Genomic DNA, 18219 nt, shown 5'->3' with positions numbered 1-18219 from the left:
TGAAACCCTGTATTTTGATGAGGCTAATTTCTGTGGACTTTACTCAAATTTAACATAAAAGGAAGTTCCAGTTCTTCCAATGACATCTTCACCCAGTTACTTTGATTTCAAAGAAAATTATGCATTTTTATTAGCGTGAATTTAACCCATATTTTTCATCCAGTTACACAGAAAGTAGTTTTTCTCTTCTGTGGTTTGCCATTTGTTATATTATGACATCTTTAGCTTTGGCAAACTTTTCATATTTGAGAAGCTAAGTTGTCAGTTTTCCTTTTCTTTTTCCCTTTGAAAGCTTCACATGATGAATTGCAACTTGGTTCATCATTTTTGTTGTTATTATGCTGTATGCCAACTGCACATTTCCCCATATTTTCATCCTGGCAACATAATCATATTACATAAGGGAAACTGCCGATCAAAAAAATCTATTTCTTTTTGTCAGATTCACAGTGGTGGAGACAGTAATCATGTCCTTCCCTAAGTAACGCAAATAATCACAGTGTCCTTTCAGCTTTTTGAATTCATGAAAAATCCAAAAATAAGAAAGAAGCATATTATTCAGGTTAGAGGTCATCAACTTAACTGCTTTTCCTCTCTTGCTCTATTATGGCTGTTAACTTTTCATCTCATTCTTTCACGTGGTGATTTTATGCTAACTGCATGCTGTTTTTGCTACATTTCCATTAACTTGCCATTTATAATTAAAAAGAAGCCAAAACTCTTCTTTTTAACTTTTGGTATTTTTAAGAGGGTAAGGGATATATTTAATGATCTTAATGCATCCTTTTATTATCAAATGAATACAAGCCAAACTCTAGTAAACTCTGAGAGAAAAACAGATTTCCTTTCCTTTTCAAATTATTCCAATTTATTCCTCTTATTTTCTCTTGCACAAAGAAAAGAATGTTTGAGAAGGATGAGGATCTATCTTTATATATGCAAATTAGTCAACTTATTGAAACCACAGCAGTAAATATCACTTTGTTTTCAATCCTTATATAACTTATATTGTTTGAATTCAGTGAGAAAAACATATTCTGTCAGGGAGAAATTGTAGTTTTTTTTTCACAACTTTTATTTTTCCATTTTTAGCCCCGGGAGAAAGGTCGGATGCGTTTTCACAGACTACAGAATGTACAAATTGCACTTGACTATTTGAAAAAACGCCAGGTATGATATTTTTAAAAGCCTACAATATCACAAATATTGAATGTTAATGAATGAATGTATAGAATTATATCAGGAAAAGAAAGGGTGAAAGTATATTGGTATTGAAATATTTTAACTATTAAGCTTATATTTTAGTTAGATAAGTATTTTAAAAGTTCTTTCTAATACCTACTGAAAGAATATTGATAGGAAAGAATAAATTAATCAAAAAAGCAGTTATTAAGTGTTTCTATATGCTAAGGACAAAAGATAGAAATGAAAAATACAGCAATCCCTATTCTCAAAAATGTTGCATGCTAATAAGGGGAGATAATACATTTTAGAGTAGTGATGGCTGAGGAAGAGGATGTTTTGGTCTTAGAAGCGAAAACACAGGAATGAAACAGTACAACAGTCAGCCAACATGCCCTAAGGCAGAGATTTAGAGAAATTATAGTTGTCTGTATCTCTGTTGGTAGGAAGATCTTAAAGGAAGGAAGGAATATCAGTAGAGATAAGAGTTTGTGCATTAAATTACCAAGACTTTATCTTTTATTTTCTTTTTTGTTTTTAAAATTTATTTTATTTTTAATTTATGAAATAAAACAAGCATTTCCATAACATAGTATAATAAAAAAGATGACTGCACATGAGACAGCAAATCTGTTATGTACAACTTTGCTATTCCTTTAAATATGTAATAAAGTTATCATATAAATTTTTTTTCCCTTTTTTCTCCCCCCACACCCACCAGAGATGGATACTATTAGACGTGTGTGTGTGTGTGCATGTGTGTGTGTACATATATGTGTGTGTGTGTGTGTGTGTGTGTGTGTGTATAAAATCATTCTACACATACTTCTGTTTATCAATTCTTTCTCTGAACCTTTTCTTAATCAAGTTTAACCAGGAATAAAAAGTTATTTGCAAGGCAGCATGGCACAGTAGATAAAGAGGCAGTCTCAGAATAAGAAAGACCTAAGTCTTTGATTAGGTTCAGGACCTTAACTCCTGCCTTTTACAGACAGTAAGCAAGTATTTAAGTTCTTATTTTCTGTCAGGTATTGTGCTAAGCCCTGGAGATACAAAGAAAGCCAAAAAAATAGTTTCTGCCCTCAAGGAGCTCACATTGTAATGAGAGAGATAACATGTAAAATACTTGGTACATGATTTATGGAGTAGGTGAAGGTGAAAAGGTGTTGGCATTTGGAAAGGGAGTGTGAGGAAAGGGGCAGCTAGGTGGTGCAGTGGATAGACTGCTGGTCCTGGAGTTAGAAAGACATTGTGAGTTCAAAACCAGCCTCAGACACTTACTAGCCTCAGATGCTTACTAGTTCTGTGAACCTGGGCAAATCATTTCACCACATTTGCTTCAGTTTCCTCATCTATAAAGTTGGACTCCATGAAGTGTTGGACAAAATGGAAATGACTGAACAAGAAGGTCTCTTGCAGAAGGTGAATTTGAGCTGAGTCTTGAAGGAAGCCAGGGAGTACACATGGTAGAAATGAGGTAATAGAACATTCCAATCATGGGAGACAGCCACTGCAAAACTACAGAAATGGGAAATGGAGTGTTGTGTTCAAAGAACTACAAATAGGCTAGCGTAGGTATACCATAGACTTTGTGAAGTAGGGTAAGGATATGTAAGTACAGTAAGGTGTATGAAGATTGGAAAGTTAAGATGTCAAATTGTGAAAAACTTTGAATTCCAAATTTTCAATGCGAAATGATCCTGGAGGTAATAGAGAGTGCATTGTGTTTGGAATTGTTAGTTCTATACTTTAGGAAAATCACCTTGTTATCTAAGTGGAGGGTAGATTGGATGGGGAAAATTTGAGGTGGGTAGACTCATTAGAAGGCTATTACAGTAGTCCAGGTAAGATGTGATGAGTATCTAAAGTAGGGTTGGATTAGTATGAGTGGAGAGAAGGGAATAAATACAAGAGAGGTCATGAGGGTAGAAATGACAATATTTGGCAAAGGATTAGATATGTGGGGTGACTGCTGGTAAAGAACAGAGGAGGACGCTGAGGTTGTGAACCTCCTAGATGATTAAATGGATAGTAATACCCTCAACACTAATAAGAAAGTTATAAAAAGGTGAAAATTTTTTTGGGAGAAGGGGAGGAAAGGCTACTGAATTCTGTTTTGAATGTTTTTTCACTTTCTTTTGACCCACCTTTCCTCTCAACTCTATCCTATCTTGGTCAGGTTCTGTTATTTTCAACTTCGTGACATCTTTCACATTTGTCTCTTGCTTTGACACTGAAACCACTCTGGTGCAGACCCCCATCACTTCATGCCTGGATTATTTCAGTCTCTCCCTACCACAATCTAATCTATTCAGCTGTCAAATTGATCTTCCTGAAATCCATATTAATTCCTTCTAGCACAGTTCAGTAAACTCCAACAATTCCTTATTACTTCCAGGATCAAATATAAAATCTTTGGTTTGGCATTCAAAGCCCTTTATAACATACCCACCCCCTTCCAACCATCCTACACATTGTACCCCATCTCTAACCCCCTACATAATCAGTGATCCAGTGTCACTGACCTCCTTTTTGTTTTTTGGACACCTGTCTCCATTTCTGTGCGTTTTCATTGGCTGTTTCCCAAGACTGGAACTCCCTCCTCATCTCTACTTCCTAGTTTCCCTGGCTTCCTTCAGGTTCCCAGCTAAAATCCCACCTTCTACAGGAAGTCTCTCCTGATCCAGTGTAATGCTAATGATTTCCCTTTCTGGATCATTGCCCATTTATCCTATATAGAACTTGTTTGTACATAGTGGTTTGCATGTTGTCTCCTCATTAAACTGGGAATTTCTTGAGCATAAGGAATGTCTTTCGCTTTACTTTGTATTCCTAGCACTCAACACAATTTTTGGTACATAGTAGGTGCTAAATGAATGTTTATCGATTGACTATGGGGCATCCAGGGGGAAGTTGGAGATGTGTGACTGAAGCTGAAGAGAAAGATTAGGGCTGGATATAAAGATCTGGGAAACATAGAGCTGATAAATGAGCCCATAGGAGCTAATGAGATTGCCAAGTGGGGTAGTATAGAGTGAAAAGAAAAGGCGGTCCAAGGCAGAGTACAAGGGACAGCCATGGTAGGGCATGTAACATGGATGAAGGATGAACTAAAGATACTGAGTAGTGGTTAGATTGATAGGAGGAGAATCAGGATAGAGAAGTATCTTGAAAACCTAGAGAGAAGAGAATCTCCAGAAAGAGGTGATCAGCAGTATCAAAGCTACAGAGATGTCAAGGAGGATCAAGACTGAGAAGAGGTCATTGTATCTGACAACAAAGAGACCATTGATAACTTTGGAGAAGTCAGTTTTCATTTAAGCCAATTGCAGACAATTTAGAAGAGAGTGAGAGGTAAAGGAGTGAAGACACTAATTGTAAACTGATTTCTCAAGGAATTTTGCCACAAAGTAAGGAGAGATATAGAAATATAAGTGAGTGGGGTCGTGGCAATTTTCTGAAGAACTTAGGAGGGGATTGGATCAAGGTTCAATGCAGAGGGATTTGCCTTGTGGAAGAGAAGGAAGATTTCTTCTGTGACTAGAATGAAAATAAAATAATGAAAAGGATACGTCTAGATGTCTGAGGGAAGTGAGATGAGGAGAAAGGGAGAAGAGGCCCTCTCAGTGAAAGCTCTCAACTTTTTGGTGTTAAGTCAACGGTGAGGTGGTGAGGGGAAAGGTGACATGAAGATAGATGAGAAGGTTGTGGTATGTGGGATAGCTGTGAATGCTCAGTGGAGATAAGATGACATAAATTTGTAATGGGTCCAGTCTGAATAGCTTCATTGATTTCATTGGTCTCTGTTCAGTGTAAAGTGAATAGGAACAAGGAAGGCACATGGTAGGAGTAATCCAGGTTTGGGGCTTTGCAAGGCATGATAGGCATAAAACAGGCAAAGGATAAAAACAGGTAAGGAAATTGAGGGTGGACAATAGTGTGGAGTTGAGTTGAATCACCACAGGGTTAACATAGTGAAGAAAGGAAAATGTAGCCAGAGCAGAAGTTATGGTCTGGGAAAGAATGAAGGGAAGAGGGAATGGAGGTCATGAGAAAGATAAAACAGGATTAGGGGTCATATGGCATAGGGAAATACGAAATGACAGGTGGTGTAGCATTCAGAGCACCAGGCTTGGATTCATGAAAACCTGAATTCAAATCCTTCCTCAGATGCTTACTAGCTGTGTTACCTTGGGCAAGACACTTGAACTCTATTTGCTTCAGTTTCCTGTTAAATCTTATTAAGTAATAATATCTGCCTTCAAGGGTTGCTATGAGGATAAATAAGGCAATAATTGTAACAAATTTAGCATAGCTCCAGGCATAAAAGTGCTATATAAATATTACTGATAATGATGATTAAGAGGATGATGATCAGATAAAGGAACCAGGGAATTCTTGAAGATGGAAGTGGAACACTTAAAGTGTGATGACAAGATTGTGATCATTTTTGTGTAGATCTGAGGAGGAAAGGAAGACTGGATAGGAATTGAGTAGCTTGAGGAACTGGGGCATTAATGTATTTTAGGGCATACTAATATACATACATGTATGTATGTGCGTATGTGTGTATATTTAAAGTCACTAATATGAGGACAAGAGGTTGGAAGTGTGTGAACCAGGCATTGAACTTATTGAGGAATGAAGGAGAAAGTCCTAGGGATCTATAGATAATGACCACTGGGATCTGAATTGGGTGATAAATTTAGATATCCTGAATTTCGTGTAGGAGACATTGCTTAGTGAAGGTGTTCAAGGGAGAGTATGGAAATGGTGATGGAGAGCAAAGACTACTTCAACTTTTCCACCATGAGAGAATGAGAGAAGGTATAGCCAGTAATATTAACAATGTCAGTGAATACAATATCGTTAGGAAGGAGCCATGTCTCAGTGAGGGCTAGAAGATGGAGAAAGGTTTAAGATGAAAAAAAGTTTATTGATTATGGAACAGATATTCTATGGGCACAGTGGAAGTGGCAGCTAGATCTAGAAAAGGACATTAGTGGGGTAGGATTAAGGTGAGTAGGGTAGAGAATAGGGAACGTAGTTCTTCATTCTTCATTCTTTGTATGGTTCAGGATTACTGAGATAACGTGAATATGAGAGGATAGGAATATGCTAACAGTGGTTAATAATGAATCTAGACTATCAGTGGCTTGAAAGAAATTTGTTGACGTAGACAAGACATTAGACTGTTAGAGGGCCTCCTTGGAGGAGATCATAACCATCTGCCAGATGAAGATGTCATGTCCTATGAGATCCCAGGAGTCCTGCTTCCCAGTAGGTAGGAGAACAGGAGGAGGCCAGGGTGCTTTGCTCTTCCAGGAAAAGGCCCTGGGAGGGAAGGAGGAAAAAAAAAGGTCTTGTCTTCAGGGAAGCAGTGACCTCTGCTAGTCTCTTAACCTTTTAATGCCACAGGCATCTAAATTGCAGAAAAATTTCCTGTAAGCCTTGGAAAAGAGTTTTCTAAGGGGAAATTCCCCTCATACCAATGAAATCACAGGCCTGGACCAAAACAGCAATAAAAAGCAGTTATACAAAAAGCCTAGAAGTCACCTTCTTGGTGTTTCTATGGGCTTGGGATCAGGAAGGCTCATCTTCTTGAGTTCAGATCCACCCTCAGACAATTACTATTTGTGTGACCCTGGGCAAGTCACTTAACCCTTTTTACCTCAGTCAGTTCGTCATCTCTAAAATGAGCTGGAAAAGGAAACAGCAAGTTACTCTAGTATCTTTGCCAAGAAAACCCCAAATAGGGTCCTGGAGAGTCGGGCACGACTGAAATGACTGAACAACAGAAGCTCCCTCTGCTTTCATGAATGATACTGTATATTGTGGTGTCTTAAGCCAAAGGAAGAAGAATAATGGGATTTTCAGAAGGGAAAAGTAGATACAGGCAGAATTCAAAGTGGAGGAAACTTCCTTCTTGAGTTGATGGTAGATCAAAGGAAGCCATGGTTCTGCTTTGGGGCAATTAATTTAGAGAGGATGAGAAGAAATGGAAGAGAAAAAATGAGAATAAAATGAGATATTAGTAATAAAAACAGGTAGTCTCTATTTCTTATTATCTTTATAATAATTTAAATACTTTTACTTAAAATGTTATTAAATGTGAAAAAGGTTAATTTGTTTAAAATGAAATCGGTACACTTGGTTATTCTTGCTTGAATAAATGTTCTTAATATTAATGCTAAAGAAAAGATCCAGCTATAATATTAGCCTATAACATATGCACTTCTTTGTAGGCGGCAGTTTCCTCATTTACAAAATGACAGTTTGGACTCTGTAATGTTCTGAATTGCACACAGAAGAAGGATGGAGAAAAGGAGGAACTGAGATCAATGGATTGCTCTGATTGTTAATCAGTAACTTGGGGCCCAAGATAACTAAATAGGATAGTAGTTTTGGATTAGGTGTTTATTTAAAGCATTCATGTTTTCTATGGAAACTTTGAAATTGATTTTATGATGATAAAAGAGCAGGGCATGGACCTGTCTTGGGGGGCATTTTATCTAACTTTGTTTTATCTCTTCTTTCATCACTTAGGTGAAACTAGTGAATATTAGGAATGATGACATAACAGATGGGAATCCCAAATTGACTTTGGGATTAATATGGACAATAATTTTGCACTTTCAGGTGAGCCTTTTTATTTCCATTGCTTCTTCTCTGGCCTGTCACTATCATTTTTTCATTTGTCTCACAGGAGTGATTTCGATGCATTAGTTTCCTTTGAAAAAATAATTGAAATTTAGGGATTATATTAATTAAACAGTATATCTATGTTTTGCTGCTACATTTCTTCAAGGAAATGAAACCAGTTATTTTGGCCACTAGTAGCATCACTTATTAGTTTGATATTTCTTTTCCGTTTGTAAATAAGAACACAAATGAAGCTTCTTTTTTTGTTTTACAAACAAAGCTTATTGTCTTTATTTCAGACTCTAAATAAAAGGGTCCTGTTTTATTGTGTAGAACAAACTTCATGTGTTAATTAGACTATTTCAGTCATCTTAGGCTGCACAAAGGTTTTGTGAATCCTTACTTATAGCTAGTTTCAATATTGATTTTTTGTAAGTGTTCCTTAGCTTAGCTTAATAATACTGTACAAACCATTTTCTAATTTGGCTAACACTAGATGGCACAATAATTATAATGTTGCAACCTGCTCTGAATTAGGAGCAATTTGATTCAAGTTTGTGTAGAGCTGTGCTTTCTGGGAATAGCTGTAAAGGATTTCACCTACAATACTATGCTAATTTAGAGTAAATTTTGATTTTAAATTTGTAATTGTCTCATATTTTAACATATATGCTGATTTTAGTCTTTTAAAAAGTCTATATTGGACATTTGGTCATATAATTTTGAAGTTTGGTTTAATTTTCTCAAGTATTGTGTTACTGACTCAAAATCATAATTTGAGTTATTTATATGATAAATATTCAAATTTCTAAACTTTTGTTTAACAGGAGCTAATAGCTATTGGTTATTGACTTGAAGAAAGCATTTGACTTGATTGGGCATTCTACAGCCTCTTCTTCAAACAATACCAAAAATAGCTTGACTTCTGTAGAGGGCTTTAGGATTTGCTGAATGTCTTGCACATATCTCATTTGATATTCATAACTCTGTGAGTTCAGTGTTGTAGCTGTCATCATGTCTAGTTTACCGATGAAGACAATGAAACTGAGAGAGCTTAAGACATTGGAAGGGAAGCTTGCAGTCTTCCACAAGTACCTCCTATTCTTACATCAAAAATTACAACTTGTAGTTCAGTTTCTGAGATAACTTTCTTCAGTCTTCCAATAGAGTATAAACTTCTGGAGAGCATGGATTATTTTACTTTTGTTTCATATCCCTAGCATTGAGTACAGTGCCTAGCACAAAGCAGGTACTTAATAAATGCTTATTGATTGAGCTACTGAGAGTGGCTATTGGTTGAATTGTGAAAGGAATCTGTGTTCCTTAAAGATGTTTGCCAATGTGATGGAAAGCAGCATGAATTCAAACCAAAGAAGCATCTCCTTTTCTTGATGAAATTTTCTACTCCTTTCTCCAAATGATTTTATATTAAACTGTGTGTTGAATCAGAGGATATTATAAAACCTCCCAGAAAAATCCATAGCTGTGTGAGAGATTGGTGTAACCATCCACAAGCCAAAATAAATGCAAAATGGATATTGCCCAGAATACAACATACAGCTGGAGAAGCAGACCATTGAGTTAATTCATCAATATGTCTCTCTTAGATAGATGCTGAAGATGGGTGATGTCCCTTGCACTGAATTGAATAGGAGGCAGTCAAGCTGATTTTGAGGTTGTATAATGCTTTCAGTGATGCCAAACTGCCCAATGCTTCCAAAGCCAATTTCCTTGTCAATATGGTGTTATGTTTCTTTGACTCAGAGAACACCATAGTCTTGGAAATATTAAACAGATGGGACAGTATGCAGAATATATTACTATCCTAATATTAGAGGCAGCCAGGAGGCTTAGTGAATATGATAAGGGCTCAGGAAACATAGAGGAATGATAGAGAAACTCCAAGACTGGAGTTCCCTTTGTGGGCCATCTAGAAAAGAATTTCATGGACTCAAGCATTCTTGAGGTCAAGGTGATAAAGATTTACTATATTTTTCAGCGGGCAGGAGTTCTTAGGGAACCTGCAACCTTAGAGGGGTACAGTTGTAGTTTATATAGGATATTCTGTAGTAAAACATGTACCAAGTATGATGACTAGGTGATTCGGAGTGGGATTAGGGAGTGGTTAGTTCTTAAAGGAACATGCACTTTTAGTATCTACTAGGCAGAGTTCATTGAGAAATAGCCCAAGGGAGGCTACATGGAGGTGTGTTTTTAGACCTGAAATGTCACTAAGTCAACTAACTTCAGGACCGATTAAGTAACACCAGGCTGCTCTCATCAATGTCTTGTTAGACAAGATCAATGTAAGGGAGTATACGTATGTCTAAGTCTAGGATACGTATGATTGGTCAGTGAGTAGTAAATGTCATTATGACCCAGTGCGCAGCCAGTCCAGCCAATACACAGTTGGTTCAAACTCATAAATTCTATAGGTGTATCTGGCTACTATAGCAGGAAGGGAAATAATGGTTTTTGCTGGGGCAGGCTGTTCTTGGTCTGGAGAAAAACTGCCTGGAATAGTGTTTTGAGACTAGGAAGAAATGTGATTTTTAAAGATAAATGTGATTTTAGAATTGGGATCCAAGCACATGTACCCAAGCACCTGTTAGATAGAGCATTGGGCCTGGATTCGGGGAGACTTTAGTTCAAAATCCAGTCTCAGATACTTACGAGCTGCATGACCTTGGACAAGTTACTTAATCTTTGTCTGCTATAGTTACCTCAACTATAAAATGGGAATAATGAGAGCACCTACCTCTCAAAGTTGTTGTGAGGATCAAATTAGATTACATTTGTAAATGGCTTAGCACAGAGCCTGGCACATAGTGAGCACTTAATAAATGCTTGCTTCCTTTCTTTCTATTAAAAGACCAAGAAGAAGGTGTCCGATTTGTTGGATAGATCCTTTATATGGAATGTATGGGAATATTAGTGGAGGGAATATCCACATGGATAAAATGATTGGTCTGAGTACTGTGGTAAAGCTTGAGAAAGAAGAAAGACTTGGGAGTGAAAGTCATCCTTGAAACTCTAGTTTCTAAAGCCATTATGAATCTTCCCCTTCTCTTGTCAGATGTAGAGTTTAAAATATTTACTATTTTCTTACATAGAGATCAGTAAATGAGAAGTCAGGAAATTGAGGCCTAGCTCTAGCTGTACTGCTACAAGCCATCTCACCTCCCAAGGCCTCAGGGAAACCAAAATATGTTTTCAAGGGGGAAGGAACAAAACTGAAAGGATGATTCTGTTGAAGACACATCCAATTTTAATAATTTCTCTAAGATGTTGATTAACATGGGAATCATTCCATGATACTATATCAAGTATTGTAGATTTAGAAATGGAAGAGATATCTGAAAATCATATAATAAAAGCTAGTGCTTTGAGATTTACAAAGAGTTTAACAAATATCTCATTTTATTGAGAGCTAAGTTTCTATTATTACTTCTGTCTTCTAGATGAGAAAATTGAGACAGATAGAGGTTAAATGACTTATCCATGATCACTCAGCTAGTGTATGAGGCTGTATTTGGACTCAGGTCTTTCAGACAGCTAAGGTACAGTAGATAGAGTGCTGACCCTGGAGTCAGGAAGACTATCTTCCCAAGTTCAAATCCTGCCTTACATACTCACTAGTTGTGTGACCCTGTGCAAGTCACTTGACCCTGTTTGCCTCAGTTCCTCATTTGTAAACTGAGCTGGAGAAGAAAATGGCAAACCTCTCCACTATCTTTGCCAAGAAAGTCCCAGATGTTTTCATGAAGAGTTTGACATGACTAAAATTACTGAACAACTTCCTGACCTGGGTCCAGTGCACTGTGCAGTGTGCACTCTATACTGTGTCACTTAGTGACCAGTCTCTTCCTTTACAGAGAAGGAAACAGGGCTAGAGAACTTAAGTGGCTTGCCCCAGGTTATAAGTTCAGAATCAGGATTTGAATTCAGCCAGAACTTGACCTTTCTAAAACTGAGTCCTCTTTTTCACTGGTCTGTAGTGAACACCATATGCATTTATGAAAAATAGATGGAGTAGATGATGTTTCATCCATGATGGTGGGAAAAAAATGCCAGATCCGATCTAGGGTAAGAAAAACTTGTCTTCAGGGTTTTGAGAGAAAAGATATACCCCTGCTAGATTTCATAATTGAGAGACATTCTGAATTCGTTTGTCTAAAGATAGTTGTAATATTCCCTTAATGGGACTTGACCACGTATTTAATACTATTGATACCAAAACAAAAGCAATGATTTCAGAAAGGTAAAAATCTTTTACATATTATAGACATCTTTGTCTTTTTTGTTTGGATCACATATAAATCTGTGTGACAAACATGCAGTTTATATTTTAAGTACTTTATCTCAGGAAAGGCATAATGTATCAATATTTTTACTTCTATAAGTGTGACTAAATCCGTACAGCATCAGATGATTGTAGATTTAGAGCTGCAAAGTGCCTTAGTTCAATTTAGTTCAGTCCTATGATTTTACATAGGAGGAAATTAAATCTCAGAGAATCTATGTGACTTGATTACGATCAGACAGGTAGTAAGTGGCAGAGTTTTGGACCCAGGTCCATTGATCACATCCAGGACCTCTTCCCTCCTCTCCCCCACTATGTTAAAGTTAATACTACTAATTGCCCTGTCAGTAGTCATTTGCCATGTCAACTAGTCTTACCCTCTGCCTTCAGGTTTTTTTTCTTTATCATTACAGGAGGCCTAGCCTTTTAATTCACAAAATTTTGCAAGGAAATTTAAAAACTGTTGATTCCTTTACTGTAATGGAAGTACATCATAGCAAGTGTGCCTGTTCTGCATATATATTTGGATTCTTTTAGCAATATAAAAACAGGGAGCATGTATACCTAATTCGTTTTTATTGTATCTATATAGCTTTTAGACATCAGGAAGTAAAGTAGGTTGCTATTATGGAAAGAGAATAAGACTTAGTTTGAGGAGACCCAGATGTGAATATGGAAGTGATGATACTCAACTGTATGACAAATCACTAAACCACTCTGAACCTTAGTTTTCCTCATTTGTAAAATGTAGAACTTAACGACGTTGTTGTGAAGATGCTTTTAATTCTAAAGGACTATATAAGAATGTGCTTTTATTATAAAAGTTATCTTTTGAGGATTCTTTTGTTTGTTCATTAAAAAATAGAGGGGTATCATAGAAGTTTATAGTGGGAAGGGACTTAAGTGAACGTATAGTTTTAACAACTGCATTTTACAGATGAAGTAATGAAACCTGTGTTTGAGAGGCACATTGCTAAATCATTCCTGGCTGGTATCTGCTTTGTTATTTGCTCTCAAGTTTGTAGTGCAGGCTAATAGTTTCAAAGGTTGTTGCAAACTTTGACAGTGTGTGCACATTATGTTAAATAGAGAAAACTGAAAGTTAAAGTCTCCGGACGCTGTCAGATGCCGAGTTTACTGGGAAAGCTCCTCGGCATTACATTTTGACAGCGCTAATGTTTGTATAAGAGGATTGGTGGCCAGAAATAAGCCACAGTGTCTAATCAGACACAGGGGCCTGGCTGGGCAGTATGCCATGACATTTCTTGTGAGTGTATTACTCATAAGCAAAATGGCCTCATGCTGAATAGGATGGACATAAAGTCTGTGAGGAATTATAGTTTAAAGAGGAGCTTCAAAGTCTCTGGAAAGGACATCAGTGTGTAAAGGATTTGGAAATGAGTGAATCTGTGGAACCCTGATTGCTTGCAAATCAAATGGGGAATATCTGTGGATGTGTAAGAGCAGAGAAAGAAGAACAGTGTTTAAATCCTGCCAGGGCTCCCTTGAATCCTGAAAAATATTCCCCTGGAAGAAAATATTTCAGAAGGAAACCGAAGAAGCGAATTGTAGAAGAAACTGATTCAGGTCAAGTTCATGAAAATGATGGAAGAAAGCAGAGAGATATTTATATTTCAGAAAAGGAAGAGAATTTCCCCAGTGGACTGGTATTGGAGAAACCCTCCGTACCGAAGGTTACACTGGATGGTGACATTCTGAGACCGACTCCAGAAGTTTCAGTTGACAGCATGAAGCAGAAACCGTTGCTGAGTGCAGCAAATAGGGAGTTTTTAAAGGTGAAAACTCCAGCTAAATCTGGTGAAACAGAAGAAGAAGTAAGTAAACTGAAAGAAAAAGACAATACTCCATATTGTGCAAAGAGGAAGAAATACTCAGATGATGTCAACACAAGAGAATTAACATTCCAGAAGAAAACTGATGTTTTCTATTTTCAAAAAGCAACCAGCCTGAACTCCCTTTGTTATAGTCTAGAAAGACCATCTGAAGAAAGTCAAAATCTGTCAGGTCATTTTAGCATTGTCAAAGAATCACAAAGTTTGGAAAGACTTCTTCCTCAGGCAAAAGGCAACCGTCATTCTGGAAAAAAGAGAAGTTATTCTTTTTGTACCAATTTGTCCTTTGCTTCCAGGAGCCCAGAACTTGCTACCCTTTCAACAGATGGAAATGAGGTAAGTAGGACTTGGGGTTTGATAACGCAAAGTGTAAGTGATAGTGTCCATGCTTGGTTTAGATTCTTTGGTCGCATCTTTCAGTTATGGGGATTTTTCTTAAAAAGGAACAAACAGTTCATCAATTTTAGGTGATAAAAACTCTAAGATTATCACTGATGATGGCAACAATAACTATATGGGCAACTGATATTTGCTTTAGCTGGTTGCTTTTTGAGAGGCAGCTGTTTAAGATTATAAATTGCAAAACAGTTGCAAATTTGAATTAGTAGTGGGAGTTTTCCTTACTTGGGAGTTTCTTACATGGATGAAATCATAGGTATGGACCAACTGTCATTTCTACAGGGCTTTAAAGTTTCCACAGAGCTTTATATGGACTATTTTATTTGACTCTCATAACAGTGTACTGGAATGATATTACAAGTATTATTATACCCATTTTACAGATTAGGTTTACTGATAAGGAAACTGGGGCTCATACTTGGTCATGGTCATAGTGTCACTCAGAGGTGGGATTTTAACCCGGGTCTTTTGACTCCAATTCCCATACATTTCTTATTATGCGACACTGCCCCTTCTTTTAAAGGGAATTTAGAAAAGTGTGTTTATGGTTTTTCTTTAAATGAGAGGGATAGATTTCTTTTTATTCCTCTAGTTCAAATTACTTATATAAACATATTTCTGTTACAGGTGTTAAAAATTCTTTTCTCTAATGAAATAATGAATTGTAAAGTGCTTTGCAAATATTAAAACCCTACATAATGCTAATTGTTCGTGTCATTATTGTTTATCATTATCTCCTATTTTGCTAGGTGAAGTTCAGTTAGAAACAGTTCTAGACAAGCCATTACCTTTCTCTATTCTTTAGCTTGGAATAGTAGATCAACAGTTTGGTCCTATAGCCAGGAAGACTTTGGCCCAATTCCTGTCACTGTGTGACCCTGGACAAGTCACTTAATTTCTTAATGCTCTTAGTCAGCTCTCTAAGACCTGTGAATTACATTGGTAGAGGGAATTTCCTCACTAGGAACTTCCCTATACTAAATAAATCACTACCTAATGTTCTATGGACTATTGCACAGGTGATCAGATAACTGCTTTTTTTTTTGTAGTACAATAAAAATAGTAAAATGTAAGCTCATTTTTGGTGTTTTCGCTGAAAGCATCTTAGATAGACTTCTGGTCACAGGCAAGATGGCTCATTCCTATGTGATTTTAATTTCTTCTGCTAGTTAAAATTTTCTTTTTTTTTTTTTTTTTTTTTTTTTTTTACTGTTTTTCATTTCAAATGGTTTGGAAATCATGAAAATTTGGTATGATGATACCTAGCTAAATGTGAGTATTAAGCTTTAACATACCAATGTTATATCCTTGCTGTGGTAGTTGTGGGTCACACACAGTTGGTTGATTTCTCAAGGATGTTTTGAGGACTCTGTTTGAACTCTGAAGATTTGCTGTCTGCAAATCCATGAATGAGAACCAGCTTTATTATTATCCTGTTACCACCTTTTCTTTAACTGTTATTATTCATTATAGTTCAGTTCAGTGAGCAGTAGTGACATCATTCAGAGCTTTATGACAGAATATGGCATATTTATTAAATTTTATTTATACACTGAAAGATTCCAGATTTTTATCCATTTTTCATATATATGCAAATGTCATGTACACACTTGCTCCAAGACATTGTGTTATCTTAATCTATCCTATCTGGCTATTGCCTAGACAGAATTTTTTTTTTTTTATGGCTCAGCTTAAAATAAAAATGAGTAGTGCTACATAATTTAGAGATCTCAGGATTTCACCATTGGTCTGCGTCCATTTGTTGTCAAAATTACTTCATCTCGGTTTTAATTTCTGAAAAATGGAGATGATGGTAGTTAAATTGTCTTTCTAAAAACTGTAGCAGCCTCACGTAGTCTGTGTATGCCTTCTGTCTTCTCTTGATAGGAAGGAATTGGCAACTTTGCCTTATAAATTTTTAGTCTTTGAAAAAAAGACTTTATTTCATGAGTGTAAATGCAAGTGTTGATCAAATTGAAACGGTCTGGAATTCCTAGAGAAGAGAATTTATTTTTCATTGCCTTAGGGCAGAAGTAATTTGTCCGGAAACAAATTGTGGCTTTATTGGTGGCCTTGCTGTGCACAGTCATTGTTTACATTAGCAAATGAAATCCGGAAAGAATAGCTGGTTCTAAAGTCCCACCACACCTTGCCAGCATTATGTCATTCCAACTATTTACATTTTATTGAAGTGAAGTGAGAAAGCTTATATACAATCTATTTTTGTATCTTTCCAAAGTTGGCATAGAGGTCAATGAAAAGGGAAACCAACTTGATCCTACCTGGTTGCATTTGAAATTCTCTTTTGCCCTCAAACACAATCTTAGTGTGGACTTTTGAGTAATTTTGATGTGGGGATGAGGTGAAAATAAGATTTATTTTCTTTCATCAATGAAAATCCTCTTCCTGTAGCATTTGATGCAGCCAAATCATTTACCCTGAATTTGTTTCCTCATTCTTGTGTCCGGACTTTTTTTTTTTTTTTAATGTGCCTTTAAGAGCATTGAATGACTTCTGAGTGATTCATCTATCCCCCTCCATAACTTATCTGGAAAGTTCCTGTAAAAATAATAATAATAAAAAAAAGGCTACCACCTGAGTTGCTTTTGGATAATTATTTCCTTCCTATTTTCTGCTTATTCTACTTTTATCTGACACCCCCCCCTTTTAAAAGTCCTCATTTTTCATGATGTATTTGATCACTGTTCTCTACCCCCCACCTCTCCAAGACTTGAACTTCATTGAATTGTAAAATTATAGTATCGTGCCAGTGACAACATTTCTGCCAGAAACATTGGCTATTTGCCTGGAAGAATCCTCCTGCTATCATGTTCACCCCTACTTCAGATCTAGGGGAAAGAAAAACAGCAAAAATGTGGGTGGTTCTTTCTCTGCTGTAAAATCCCACCAAAAAGAACAAATTGCAATTTGTGCTTAAATCTGTATTTTCTGTTTCCTGTCAAATATGTCACTATTTAAAAGAAAGGAGGAAGAAAGGTGATTGTTTTAATTTATAATATATGTTCTTTAAACCCATAGTAGGTATATGGTAGCACAAAATGGCATAGTAAGGAACCAAGAGGACATTTAGTCTAAACCATACAAGGTCACATATCCACCAAGTAACTGTATTCTTTCAGGCTGTGCATACACTTCCCTTCTTCAGCAGAATACATACTTTCTCTTGGCCAAGACAGTTTTCTTTGGACTCATGTCCATTTTGGTATAAATCCCTGACTTCCTGTCTACTTTGCAGCCAGATCCTTGGCCTTTGGTTCAGTTGAGGACAGATTCCTGGCCTCCTGCTCTTAATCATACCACTCTGTGTTTCATCCTGTAGGATCATTTTCCCTGGATTTCTTTGGTCTTTTCATTTTACCCATATGGTTACTTGACCACTGACCAACTGTACACAAGTTTGATTTGTTTGGCTTTATGTTTATTAACCCACTTTACCAAATAACTTTTAAAAAGCTAATGAAAAATTTAAGAAAAATGAGAGAAAAAATATGCATGTGCTAGAAAGGCATAGGTAGAAAGATACACACATATACATAAATACAAATATAAGTGTGAAGTATGGAAAGTTCAGGTCTGATAGGAAACAAGAACCATAGAGACAAAGGGAGATGTAGGTAAGCGTTACAATGAGAGACGATATCTTAGATCTTGATTCATCTCCTTTGTATACTTGAAGACCATAACTCTATATGACTAGTATTTTACCAGTAAGACATTGGGTACCTGCTCCATTCCCCCCATGTGAAACTGTTTCCACAGGTTCTGTTCATCCTTCTTTAGCAGAATGTATATACACCTGTGTTTATAGATGTGTGTATT

General features: G+C 36.6%; 1 protein-coding gene across 25 annotated transcripts in view; it reads left to right on the top strand.

Annotated features, from left to right (window-relative positions):
- DST (dystonin) overlaps nt 1–18219 on the top strand; it is a 608843-nt gene that overhangs the window by 327837 nt on the left and 262787 nt on the right. For 23 of the 25 annotated variants that reach the window (XM_072642521.1, XM_072642508.1, XM_072642527.1 and 20 more), the window contains 2 exons: nt 1093–1170; nt 7729–7821. In XM_072642521.1, coding sequence (XP_072498622.1) covers nt 1093–1170; nt 7729–7821 — 171 coding nt within the window. Of the gene's footprint in view, nt 1–1092; nt 1171–7728; nt 7822–13366; nt 14317–18219 lie in introns of those variants that run through there. The other 2 variants (XM_072642522.1, XM_072642513.1) reach the window with 1 other exon arrangement.

Source organism: Notamacropus eugenii, chromosome 2, assembly GCF_028372415.1.
Source record: "Notamacropus eugenii isolate mMacEug1 chromosome 2, mMacEug1.pri_v2, whole genome shotgun sequence".
NCBI classification, from domain to species: Eukaryota; Metazoa; Chordata; class Mammalia; order Diprotodontia; family Macropodidae; genus Notamacropus; species Notamacropus eugenii.
The sequence above is the reverse complement of the archived record's forward strand: the minus strand, read 5'-3'. Positions and strand labels throughout refer to the sequence as shown.